The 13537-nt window shown below is 41.5% G+C and overlaps 1 protein-coding gene across 2 annotated transcripts in view; it reads right to left on the bottom strand.

The window, feature by feature from the left end:
- IRF2 (interferon regulatory factor 2) overlaps positions 1 to 13537 on the bottom strand; it is a 40945-nt gene that overhangs the window by 10304 nt on the left and 17104 nt on the right. For both annotated transcript variants that reach the window (XM_050338636.1, XM_050338637.1), the window contains 5 exons: positions 12558 to 12665; positions 7185 to 7284; positions 6400 to 6576; positions 3901 to 3947; positions 563 to 674 (listed from right to left, as the gene is read on the bottom strand). In XM_050338636.1, coding sequence (XP_050194593.1) covers positions 563 to 674; positions 3901 to 3947; positions 6400 to 6576; positions 7185 to 7284; positions 12558 to 12644 — 523 coding nt within the window. In that variant the 5' untranslated portion in view covers positions 12645 to 12665. The remainder of the gene's footprint in view (positions 1 to 562; positions 675 to 3900; positions 3948 to 6399; positions 6577 to 7184; positions 7285 to 12557; positions 12666 to 13537) is intronic.

The following is a 13537-nucleotide window of genomic DNA, read 5'->3' as shown; positions in this document are numbered from 1 at the left end:
TGTCAAAACCCAGCCCAATTATTCTACCAAGAACCAATTATTCACATGCTGAGATGACAGCTAATTCCTAAATGCAGTCTTTGCTGATCCTTTTTGTTAGCTCAGTGATGTTAAGAACTATCTTTGCTACTGAGATGCCAGCAAAAAGAACTAAGTTCCTCCACTCTGCCTGCTGGTTTAAACTCCCTGATAAAATGGTACCCTATCCAAACCTGTGCTTTAAGCAATGAGAAACTGTCACCAAACTCAGTTTACTCCCACATGACATTGGCTACAGTCTCCTCATAGCTGGGGACTACACTAAGCATGCCTGTAAGTGCTTCACTCTCAAGGGAACCACCACGCTGCCACATTATTGCTCACTGTCTCTGCAAGGTGGTGGGGCTGACCTGCAACCATGATCTTGCATGGCCTGGGCTACTGAAACATGGGTCAACTTGACTGCAACCATGGCATTCTCCAAAGTACAAAATGCTGATGGAAAGATGAGTTTGGCAAAGTCAAAAAGGTTTTTGAAGTCACTGGTGTGCTCAGTGTGTAAGAAAAGCATAGGAATACTTACCTACAAAGTTCACGGTACTGTCAACTTCATTTTTTATACTGGAGGACAGGAAATAGTCAGAAGTGACATCATTTAGCCCATTAATCCCAAAAGATGATTCAACTGGCTCTTGCTAGAATGGAAACAGTACAGTTGGGTCAGAATTGCTTTATTTTAGGAGCCTGGAGACAGTTCAACTCTTTGTTCTGAGACAGTAATAAATCCCATCACTTCTACCTACCACAAACCCCCTGCTCTCTGCAGAACGCTGTCTCAGAGCGAATATTTAGGTTCTCTAAGAAGACAGAGTCTACTTCATTTCCAAATTCTGTGCTTTGAAACAAAAGCTATTTTTAATTTTCAGATTTAGAGTGAGTCTTCCAAGAGCAAGGAATTAGTATGCTATTTACCACAAGAGATAACCATTTGACACAAACCAGGAAGAAACATCACTTCAAAACGGTACTCCACTTAATCTTCATCCTCATTCCCTTCCAAACATGCTCTATTCTCTTCATGCTCTCTGAAAGGAAGCCTTAGCTTCTGTACAGCAATTATTAAATTCTAGCCTTAGCTTTTCTCTACAGCAAGCCTGAAAGCAAACCAAAGTGTTTACACTACATACAGCCTTTTAGATCACATCATAAACATTACCACAGGGCAAGGGCATTGGGAAAATGTCGCCTGTTCTACAAAGACTGAGCTTTCCTGTAGGCCTGGTACACTTGAGTGGGAATCTAAAAAACTCCCTTCAGAGTAGACACCAAAAAAATTAATTCCTTAAACTTAGGATTTCTTTAAAAAGCTATAAACATACTTAAAAGATTATCTACAGGTCCAACTTCCTGTCTGGTATTGGCTCCCTTACATGTTTATTGGTTACAAAGTCTAAAGTCTTGTGTGTTCTTACTCTGAGCTGGCCCTGCAAGGTTAGTTCTAGCCCGCTGCTGAGCCAGAAGCACCAGCAGAGAGGTGCAGAGCTATCCATGGATCTGATGCCATGCTGTGCTCATTTTCACTGCTCTAAAGCATTTCATCAAAGGCAGGTAAAAGGTGTGCCCCAGAACTTGAGGTGCAAGCCCTTCACAATACTAACTGTATGAATTGTTATCTCAGGGACAAGAAACTGGGGACACTGTGACAAGTCCTTCCTGGATGTCACATGCTGTGATTGTGATCCACTCAAAACGAGCTGTCACTTTGACACAAGCACCTTCCCAGCCATTAAGCAAAGTAAACATCCCAAGGTCCTTCTGCACATCAGAAGGGTGCAAAGTTAAGTGTTAATGGCAACTAGGTCTCTGATGAGCTGCACCAGCTGTGTTGACCCCTGGGTCAAAGACCTGGAGAGCTGGAAAATATAAAATTAGCTGCTACTGATCCAATGAGAATTACGACTGCAGGGACATGTTAGGGCTGCACACTGTCACCCTGAGTAGCTGGTGTTGTGCAACACAGCAAACACAGCAGCCCCAATGGAAACACTGCACACACAGCACCTTGCTCAACTTTACTGAGGCTTGGTTACAGAGAAGTTTATTTAGTAGCCCCTTTCAAGCTTCAAAAACAAATGTGCATCTTGGAACTCAGGTGATAGTGTCAGATCCACAAAGAGATTTATTTGGATACTGCCGCAGTCGGTGTTAAATCATCTAAATTTCCAGTATCTAGATATTTAGCCTAAGCTAAATGCAAGGGGAAAAGTGTTGCTAAGATTTGAAAAATGTCTCTCAATGTGGGGCTGCATGGTCAAAAGGATACATCTAGAATCAAGCAAAAATTAAACCTCAGTTAAGTCCTTTGTTTCAAAGGAAAGAGACTATTTTTACCTGGGCTGCTCTGACAGCTGCTTTGTCAGAGCAAGGGGGAACACACAAGAACACTACCTAGCCACTGCTCAAAGCCTAGAAGAACTAAGTGGCCATACCACAGTTGGTGGCTGGTGAGCTGTATGCTCATAGTAGGTATCACTGAGAGGTGTACACAGCCAGCTCAGCTCACTGCTGCTGTGTCACCTGGCCTAGTGCTTCTGTGAGGCTCAGGGCAACAATGCTGGAGGAAAGTGTTCCCAAAAGCTGCAAACCTCACCCCACTGGCACGTACTTCTGAACCTAACACCTCATGTACTAATCTGCCTGGTATCACTGGAACTCCCTCAGCAATGACTGTGAGATTGATCTTACCGGAGAGGATGAGATTGTTCAAGTGCTTCTGCAGCTTTTCACACATTTAGTATTTTGTCTAAAAGAAAGACTACAAAGTAGGCAAATAGAAAAGTGCCGCTATCAGCTTTGGAAGGGATCACAGACTGCTCTGCCCTGACCAAAGGAGTTTATTGGCTCCCTCTGAACACCAGCTACCATCAGTCACTTTATAATAAGCATATGTGGCTGCATGATCCAGACAGGATGGTGAAAAAGTGGTTCCTTTAAGACAATTTAAAAGTCATAGCACTCTGACATGTAACTCCACGTCACAACTGCTGGGGCAGCATCTGCCTTCCAAACCCAATTTCAACTGAGGAGTTCTTCCCAGTTTTCTGGACTCACCTGACCCAGAGCATGTCCTGGCCAGTGGCTGCAGAGCCTGAACCCATGGGTGCACAGCCCTTCACAAGCGGGCAGCAGGGGACCAAGCTGCCCTTCCACTGCAGACATAGCTGCTACATACAACCCAAGGACACCAATTTTACAGGAGGCTGAAAGTCTGAAACCTCTGAGATTTGCCTTTTTTTGAAAAATTGTAGGTGGACTAAATCCTGCTGGTCTGTAATACTGACCACCTCACAGAGGCCCTTGGCAGAGGTGTGAAAGCTAGGAAGCACCATGCTTCGCAGGGAAAGCAGCATCAGTCTGGGTCCATGCTCTGAACAAGCAAAATTTCAGGCAGCAACTGAAGAGCTTTACAGCTGAGGTCTTCTAACTGACAAGACATGAGCACAAGGTGCACCTCTGACAGAACTTCTCCCCCTTGCTGAAATGAAAATTAATTTCAAATGCCTTACACACAGAAATTATTTGCTCCAAAAGGTAGCTCTATTGCTCAGAAGCATTCCTTCCATAATTACTGTATTTCTCCTTACACAGAGAAGCAAATGGCACATGTGTTGCTGAGACTTCCAGTTTTCCAACCTCCAGGCATTGTAACACAGGGGTTGTGTCCACTGATGATGTAAGTCAAGCTCTAACAGCCTTCACATTTAAAAAAAAACAACCCAAACATCCTGGGTAACTGTAGCGACTTAACCAAACCACAAGCATTTGCAAATACCCACCACAATATACTGTTGGGGCTATTAAAAAATATGTGCAACAGACTGTTTTCACAAGCTCTCACACTATTAAACAGCCATTTCTTACCTTAATTTGTTTGAATTTGTCATCCTTCTCAGACTTCGTTTTTTTTCCTGCAACAACAGAAGGAAGATTTCATAAAGTTTCGTGTGCCATGAGCTATCCTTCACACTTTCTATATTTATCAACAAATAGTCTCAAAATATGCCTCAAAATGGTAGGACATCCTGGTAAAAGGAGAACACATTTTGCTTAATTTTACCCCTCCTTTAAGGTCTGGGCAGTCAAAAATTCATTCTAAACACTCTGGCTTTGTGTTTCTTTTTTAAAAGGCTACAAGAGAGAACCCCTATAGGACCCAGTAAAGCAACTGCAGTCAAAAAATCTAAGTGAAAACTTTGGAATAGTGACAAATTAAGCAACGAGGCCTGTTAAAAAAATAAAGAAGGAAGGGGGATAAAAATACTCTTAATGGAAAAAAAACACCTAAATTTATGTCTCATCACATTTCTGACACTCTCACTGCAGCTATACAAAAAGGGATTGTTAACCCACTTAATGTGAAAAGAGATCACAATAAACTTCAACCAATATTTTTGTCAATCGTTGCAACCTGGTGGGGAAATACATATTACAATTCATGCAAAAGTGGTTTATGCAATCATGCTGGACTTGAGAATTCAGAAAACCATACAGCATGTGAGCTTCACTGACCAACACTGGCCTTGGCAGACCTCAGTGTTGCTGCCCTACTCTGACCTCATGAGACCCTGATGTGGAAACTCAGACTTGCTGGTGCATGCTCAGCTCTACCCCATGTTGGCACAGACGTGTCCCAGGAATTTCTCCCATCTCTGCTACAAGATGTCACTGCAAATTAGAAATGTTTGCAGCCAGATTCTTTTGCTCCCACACATAAATTTAGCCACATGCCATGAAGGGAGGGCATGTGAAAAAATATATGGGGGCCAAAGATATGCTGGTTTTACAGTAACTGGACTTTCTGTAGAATCTTCTCCTGCTACAGCACCCATTTCCAGAATCTCAGCTTTCAAGATGAACTTTTGTAGTTCTTACATGAATCTACCACAAAGAGACAGGTTATAGTCCAGGGGACTATGTCTAAACATACAAAATATTCTATTGACAACAGACTGGAAACAGTTTCAAAGCAATTGTTCTACCTTTTGCAGATTGATCTCCCTTTCACAGTATGATTCTGCCCCAAAAATTCCATGGTTCATCATTTCCAGTCACTCTGACCTTAAACTGCAGCTGTGCCTTTCACTTCTCAATCTAAGAAAATAGCAAACTGAGCTACAGGTAAACTGAATTGGATTTTATAGGAACATTCTGCATCTGGTTTGCAGGTTATCTTTTCAGCTGAAATCCTAGACAACAGAGGATTCCAGAGGACTAAGGAAGCCATTTTTCTACTCCATATACCAGTAAAGAAGCCATAAGAAAGCCAATGAACCATAAATAAATCAATGTTTCTACTTCAAAAGAAACCAAATACTCATGAGATTGGCCTGATGGTTAGGTCCTCTCCTGGCAGGCAGGAAACTTAATCCCTAAATCTGGGTATTCAAACAGTTTCCCATTTCACTGTTATGATGACCTGGGGGCTGGTTTTTTGTGGTCTTTGTAAGTAACAATGCTGTTTCATGGTTTAACGTTCTGAGCAGAGTGTATTGCTTCCATCCAGCTCAAGACAGAGACCAGTTTAATTCCACTCTTGCTAGAAAAAAGATACCAAAATGTCTGCCACCGTGTTCTGAATGAGTCCTACTGAGTTAAATGCGTTGATCTCTAATATTTCCCAATCATATTCCTTGACTGAAGCAGACCTGGGACTAGAATCTGAACATAACTCCATCGGCTTTAGCAGACAAACATCAACAACTTGGAGCTATCACATCTCATTAATCCTCTCTTCAAGCGGCTTCTTCTCTTAACTGAATGTAGCCCATTTTTCATACAGCTGTTCCTAAGTTCTGGGGAACATCTGGATAAAAGCGTCCAGCTTCACAGAAGAAGTGGAACTAGCACATTTTGTAGGCTCCAAAACAGTAATAGTTGTTGAAGTAATTTCTCTATCCTAGGTTTCCTGCAAGAGAGTGTCAGGTATCCATTTTCAGGAGGGAAAAAAATTAATTAAATAACTGATGGTACAGCAATAGGAATAGTTCAGCCTGGGTACCTCTGGGGAGGGACCCTAAATAAAGGAATCCCTGGACTTGTATATCCTTACAGTCTATATACCCATTCCAATAGTTATTTTTGGGTCTGGGGTCTTCCCATTGCTCACTGGCTCCTCCAGAGTCTCTGTGTGACCGCCTTCCCCCCAGCCAGCCCCGATCCCCAGCCAGCTGATGCTGGTCCTGCTGTCCCTTGTTAGGCAAAGGGTTGGTGCCCATTCCAAGCTCCTTGCCTGGTGCTCCAGTCCTTTCCCAGCCAGCCAGACTTGCACTGGCAGCTTGCATACTGAGTTATCTGCACTAGGTGTATTTCTCAACACAGTGTCCCCAAGAGCATTACATGTTGACAGGCTCTCCCATCTACCTTTTTTGGAAGGTCTTTCAGATAATGGCAGCATCCGGTACACCCTGAAGGCATTGTTTCCTTTCTTTATACTTTTGTCCTTCACTTCTTCTATGTCAGGCAGGGAGTTCATAGCACAACGGAAGTTTGCCTTCCACGTCTTTGGATCGGGTTTATCTACTCCTGATTGGTATTTTCCTAAGCAAGAAAAGAAAGTTAGGAACACATGACATGAGATTGAAAATCTAAGGCAAATTAATAACAGCGTAGGTTGGCTTCAAGGTATCAGTCTTTGGTTCCCATGAGAAGCATTCAAACAACAGCTGAGGTTGCAGGAGAGTGCTGTGATCTCATTTCCATGCACATTTCTAGAACACATGATGAACAGTTTGTGCTCAAGAAAGACCCAGGGTGCTGCAGATCAGATGTGACTCCACAACAACATGGAAAAGCTTGCACAGCATTTACCTTTATTATGTTTGGCTCAAATCCACAGAAAGGTATAAAAAGCCTAAGGGCCTGTGTCTACAAAGTGCTGACTGTGCTCTACTCCTGACAGGTTTGAACCCAATGTTGTTAACATTTAAATCAATTAAGTTTTACTTTTTTCATCAATGCAAATGAGTTACGGCACTTCAATAAAGCTGGAGAGTATTGTAGGCCTTGAAAAAAGCACTTAGCCTCCCACAAATCTGGAAACTTAAGTTCATTCTGTGTTAGAAAAGCAAAGACAAGGAAGAAGGAAAATGTAACTTTAAAAGGGAAAACAATGTGAAAATCTGTCCTGCAGAAAATGAGTTCGATACCTGTGTGAATTGCCCAGTTTCTAAATAAGGGAGCATCTTTTTCAACATCCCACCCATGTCTTGCTGCATGCATCCAGGGAATCTGAAAAATCTTCATCTCCTGGAAGGGAAAACAAACAGGAAATGCCAACACTGATAGACTTGAGGGATCTTCTGATGACTTTAAGTCACTCATTTATAAGCACAGTTTCAGCATCTGCAAGTGTTTTGCTCCCTTCTAACCCAGTGTCACTCTCACTGAAGTCAACAGGAAAATATCCACTGGCGTCACCAAAGGCAGAAAACAGCTCAAGTGTATGAAATACTCAGAAGCCACTTCATGGAAGATGAGCCTGGCAGCTTTCCAAGCTGACACATGGAAAAAACATGCAGTACTACACATTTCTAAACATTCAAACAAAGGCTAGTTTGGCAGCACAGACACTTTTATGATTAGTAAAATTACATCTGAAACTAAACAACTATAGGAACAGAGAAATTCAAGGGATTTAGAATTGAGCCAGTAAATACTAGCACGGTGAAGAAAGGAGATCTTATAAACTTATATGCCAAGCAAACAGACATATGAATATATCAACTGTAGACATCTTTCCAGTCGGGATAAAACCCACCACTCGTATGAAAAGACAGCATTAAAGATACCTGAACATATTTCAGTTCAGAAACTTTAGGCCACAGAGAACTGCATTTAAAGCAATCCAAAGGAAGACTTTTTCTAAATTTTTTTTTAAACACGTATGTAGCTAAATAAGGGCATGCCTTACATGGTGGCAGGATAAACTGATTCCCAAAGGATCATGGAAGACAGTAATCTGGTGACTACTAAAGATGATAGTTTTGGGAGGTAGTTCCAGCTCTGGGAGCTCAAGGGCTTTCAGAACTTGAACAGCATGGATTCCTACACTCCTTCCACAAGCACTTAGCACACAGGATACTGGGCCAAATGGATGCTGGGTCAGATGTGCTTTTATGTCATACAACATGGTAATGAATTATTTTGTACTGACTACAGGGCTGCTTCAGAACTCTTCACGCTCTTTTCTGCAAAGCCATACAAAAGGAGTTTTTTACACAACACTTATTTTTTCTCCCCTGTTGGGAGGACTACATCTCCTCTGGCTCCATATGCAGTCATCTTGCACTAAAAACTGCCTCTGTAGGTTTAGATTCAGTTCTCAGTCTGGGAAGAGAAAAGTACTTCCAGGGCAAAATGCTCCCTCCTCCTGAAGTGGCCACCTGAGCTATGCCAACTGAATTGCACCCTAAAAAAGCCTACTTCTCTACACTGACTACAAATAACTCCAGACAGGCAGCACTCACTCCTTTAAATGACTGCATTGTAAATGTCTGTGGTCATGTGAAATGAATCCTTTGTCCTTTCCCCTTCCCCCAACAACCACTTTTCTTCCTTGTCTATCTTGTTAATATTTCACTAATGTCAAGGTTAGGTTTATTTCCCTTCCTTCGCATGTGATCTTTTCTTTTTTTAAACCTGCATTTTGTCCTTCAACTCTAGTCTTTAATCCATTCTCTCATGTACATTCACTGCTGGAATTGTGTTCTTGCCTTCTCGCTTGGCTTCATCTTTAATTTGGTGAAAGCGCTGATTTAACACGTTCCTCATTCTCTTCAAATCCTCACACCCTCATTCTTCCTCTTAATCTGGTCCTATCACTTCTCTCCTTTTGCCTCCTTACTCTTCTCCCTATACATAATTAAATAATCTTACAGAGATGCTCACCTCTTTCCCTGAGTAGAAGTCTAAAGAAAGCCTCAAACCACTATTTTGTGGTCCAGAGCACTACTGTATTCAGCAGAGCTAGAATAAGCTTTCCTGCCTTTACTCTCCCACAAACCATAATAAGCATAGGGAAAAAAAAAAATCATACTTCCATAGAAAACAATTTCTATCAACAAGAACTTTGAGAATTGAACAGATTAAAAAGTCTCACGCTTGAGAGGTCTGAACAATGCTACACAATGCTAGGGAGGCTATATCATGGATTTCTTATTCCATATGATAATTCAAAACCTAGCAGACTGAACAAGACTCCAGACACAGCATCCTGTCAATCGTCAGCTGTACTCACTGCTTCAAAGGAAGGTGCTAGGACACTCAACAGCAGTTTAAGTGGTCATTACAGTGCTTCTGTTCATTACAGAAAGTTCTTCCCAATCCCAGATGTCTTTAAGTACAGGTATTATAGCAAACTAAATACAAATAACAAAATAGAATCCACATGTATTATAATTTTATAATGCATACATATAAATACAGAAACTGCAGATTTTCTCATCCCCTATCAAGTATCTAACCTTCTCTGAAATCCCACAAGGCTGGTGGGTGCATCAATAGCACATGGTTGTGTGTTCTGCTCTAGTTTACCTGGATGCTTTCTGTTTAAATACTAATTCTTTATTTCACACATTATCAAACATTACCTATATTCTTTTTCAGTCGATGCTTTCTAGTAATGACCTTAACAGGGAAGAGCTCCTCACTGCTTTCTCTTAGACTTCGAAAACCATGTGCTGACTGGTACAGCACTGGACATTTGTGTAGGCGTCTCATGTTTCTGTTAAAAAATTAGCCTCACCTGAAGTCAAAAACACAACCCACAAAACTTTTGCAGCCTAACAGTAATTGCTACCAAGCTCCAGTGGGGACATCAAAAGGGAAAAGTTGTGGCATTCCTAGAAACAGGCAAGAAGGAGAAAATAGGATTGCAAACTGCCCCGAGCAGGTGAATGAGCACGAGACCACATCTTAGCTACAAGTCATAGGACAAATCTTAAATAGCAGCATCCTTCTTGAGGGTAGTACTCCAAGCATCCATCAAAGCAGCAGGTTGCCTCTTGACTTCTGTTACATCTACTCAGAATGTTTCCACTCTGATTTCCTTTTCCAGATCCTTGAGGGACACTGACCTCTTATTATCCCCCTTCTCACACCACCTCTGCCCTCTACTGAACTATGTAATTTCCTTCACACCTCCCAGTTTTGTCTCTCTGGGAAGGTAAATAAATTCCCTTCCTCTCTCACGCCATTCAGCAGGATAACATTTTCACCAGGATGGCACATAAATATTTATTTTTTAAACCTTATAAAAAAGGGGTTTGTTCTGGAGGTATAAGGTCATCAACGGACAGTAGGGGACGGAATTAGATAAGTTAGCTGTACCTGATTTGTCCTTTTTAACTGGGAGAGGTTTAATTCTTTTCTCAGTTTGGAAAAATTCCCCAAGAGCCAATCACAAACCCAGAACGGTAGTAATTCCTTTCATATTTAAATTTTATTTCCTTAAAAGCTATGCACACACAAGTTTCATTATCTTTGATAATCTGGCCCACTTTGTTTTCTAAACACTTAACTGTTCTTTGCCAAACTCTAATTAAAATATACAAATTACAAAATCCTAGAGCTTCCAAAGTCAATTCTGTGGGTACAGAACAGGCTGTGATACACATGACACTGTATCATTGCATGGTTTTGTTTATGGTCAGGATTTAAAGTGAAAATAGATATATTCGTGGTTTAATGATCCATTGTTGGAATGAATGTTCAAACATTTTTAAAAAGAAATGCTCAGAAGGCCAATTAGCTTGTTGAGCACAATAAAGGCAATCCAGTCTGATGCCAAATCAGAGGGCAGAAGTGGGGAATTAGAGTTTAATAATCCTCAAGGCAGGCCACTTACCCTGGTATCTTTTTTCTTATAGAAGCCAGGGCTTTCTTTAAAAATAAAAAAATTCAAAATAATTTGTTTGTGAGACAAGCCTAAGTCAATACAGAATATGCTAAGGACAAAATCTTCTCCCGACTCTTGCATGCAAAGAGTTCACGCCAGAAGCACAAGGCAGAAACTGCTGTAACAACACAATCAGAGGACTGCAAACATTAAACAACATGACATGCCTTGCAAACTGCCTTTATGGACTGGTGTTCTGAACTTGGAAGAATGAAGCTCTTAACACAGTGGCAGCATTTTTAAACTGCAAAGGAAGCAAGTACCATTCCTCAGATGTATCAAAAAAGGTTACGTGAACATAACCTATAGATGACAACGCTGTATTTAAGAGTAATATGCTCAGATGTGAAATACTGTGCCCTACTAACTGCAGAGAAATTATTTCAGGATTGGGCAGGAATACCCAGCAAAGGACAACAGATATGGACTGTCAGCAGGAAACCTGACACGGAAGTAGAGATATTCAAGGAGAGGAACCCCAACACGGGACTCAAATTACAAAAACAACAGTAAAAACTGGTCTCCTCCTCTTCAGTTGTGACCCCATTATGCAAGAACAAGGACCTACTCAAATTCACGGGGCAGCTAACTAGGGAATGGATAAAGCTATATTTATTTACTCAGCCACAGCATGTGAGAGTCACTGATGCAGGAAGTTCCTGAGAAACAAGATTCATAGCTGAAATTTAAAGGGCTCCTGATAATTTTGAAGTAGAGAACATTTCTAGCTTTGAAAGCTGAAATAAAAGGTGGTAATTTCAATTGCCATTTTTCAGCTCTAAAACTGAGCACCCCAATTACTACTGCTATAGGGAGGACACCAGACTGTCTGGGTTAGTGCCTTAACCAGAGTGGCACTTGGTTAAGTGGCACCAGAAACCTATTTCTGCACCCAATTTTGTGCATTTCTACTCATTTTGATAATAAAGTAGCCTCTGTAGCCAAAACAGCTTCATGCTTTTCAGTGTGGTGAATCACTCTCCTGCATAGTACAGAATGCATGCAACATTTCCAAGGTTTATCACTATTCAAAGTCTCAGATGCACTTCTTGGTTTTACTGAACCAATTAAAATAAATTCAAATTGGGCACTGACATTTTGTAGCTCATACTTGTGCTCTCAAAGTGTCTAGAGTGCTGAGTAAGAGCCAAGGTTTGGGTCTGGCACGGTAAAAATGACTCCATTTTCTCCTAGGTTAAGAAGTATCAAAGAAGTCCCACAAGTCTGAAACAGGAGATCATTGCTTCAACCCAGAGTCTAACTCGGAATATGGTCTTCCACCTCAGGAGAGCATTGTGTTCACATCCTTCTGATGCTACTTGGTGAACAATGTGTTCCCAGCTTAAAAAAAAATAAAACCACCTATCAGAGTCTCCAGAAACACTCACTCCAACAACAAAGAGATGGAAAATGCTTTCAAAGGAGCCACAAATCCACCAGACCAAAGCAAGATGCCTCAGATCTGGCAGGCGAGGCCGGAGGAACAGGTTCAGCAGGAAGCATTCAGCTTTGCCCTTCCTCCCCACGTCACCCCTTTGAAAACCAGGAATGAGCTGATTTACCTATTCAGACCTCAGCCACTGCTATAAGTTCCTCTTCAGTGCATGCATGCACCCCCCATTACCTTATTTAGCCATTTCAGCCCCGGTATTCTGTTAGAGTTGATTTGCTCTTCCAGCCAGGGCCGCATCCGCATCCTTTCGACAGGCATTGTCACCCACCTGGGAAGGAGCTGCAGGAAAAAAGGGACAAGATTACTTGTCTTCCAGGCAGAACTCCCAGGCAGTTCCCCCACCTCTACACAGTACAGACATACTAAAGCTCTGCTGGCACTGAACAATTGCAAATATAATTGTGTTTTTAAATCTGTGTGCAAACCTCCCCTAAGAGCAACTGAGATGATAAAGTCTTCTTTATGGTAGAAAACACTCTTCTGGTGCACCTTGATTAGGAAAACCTTCACCTGAAGAAGACACATGCTACTGGCAAAAGTTTGTCTGCTGACACAGGTGGGATACCAGAGGTCACAAAGAAAAACAATTATGCTCCTGTGGATACCTCTTTTTGGCACACGTATCCTCATTTGCACAAGACCTTTTTTTGCAAAGAAAAAATATGTAAAGAAGTAAATTCACATGCTGGAGGCATCACTGTACTGGCTAAAATGATGCATCTACTAAGAAAAGTACTTTCAAATGTCTGTTTCTGTCCCATAAACTTGACTAAAATTATGAAAAATACATTTTACAACACAGCAATTTATCAGACCATTTGGTTGTAGCTGAGTAGTTTGGTCCCCTCCTTTCAGCTTTCTTGGATCAATCCTGTCACTAATTTATTTAGTGACTATTATTTTACATTTCAGAGCTGCTCAGCTATGAAGTGAGTGCTTCACAGCCCCCTCAGCTGTACCACACCACCTTACATTATTCAGTTAATACTCCAACTGACTTCATTTTCTCATTCTCTCTCTCTCTCTCACGTGACCTTGATGCCACTTCCCTGTTTAGGGCTGTAAATTATTGACATAAGAGTCCAAAGTCTTGACCCTGAGGCAGAAGATTTTAAAAACATTAACCTATCTCAGGCACCACTCTGAAAGCG

Source organism: Myiozetetes cayanensis, unplaced genomic scaffold, assembly GCF_022539395.1.
Source record: "Myiozetetes cayanensis isolate MyiCay16 unplaced genomic scaffold, myiCay2020 scf7, whole genome shotgun sequence".
Classification (NCBI taxonomy): Eukaryota; Metazoa; Chordata; class Aves; order Passeriformes; family Tyrannidae; genus Myiozetetes; species Myiozetetes cayanensis.
The sequence above is the reverse complement of the archived record's forward strand: the minus strand, read 5'-3'. Positions and strand labels throughout refer to the sequence as shown.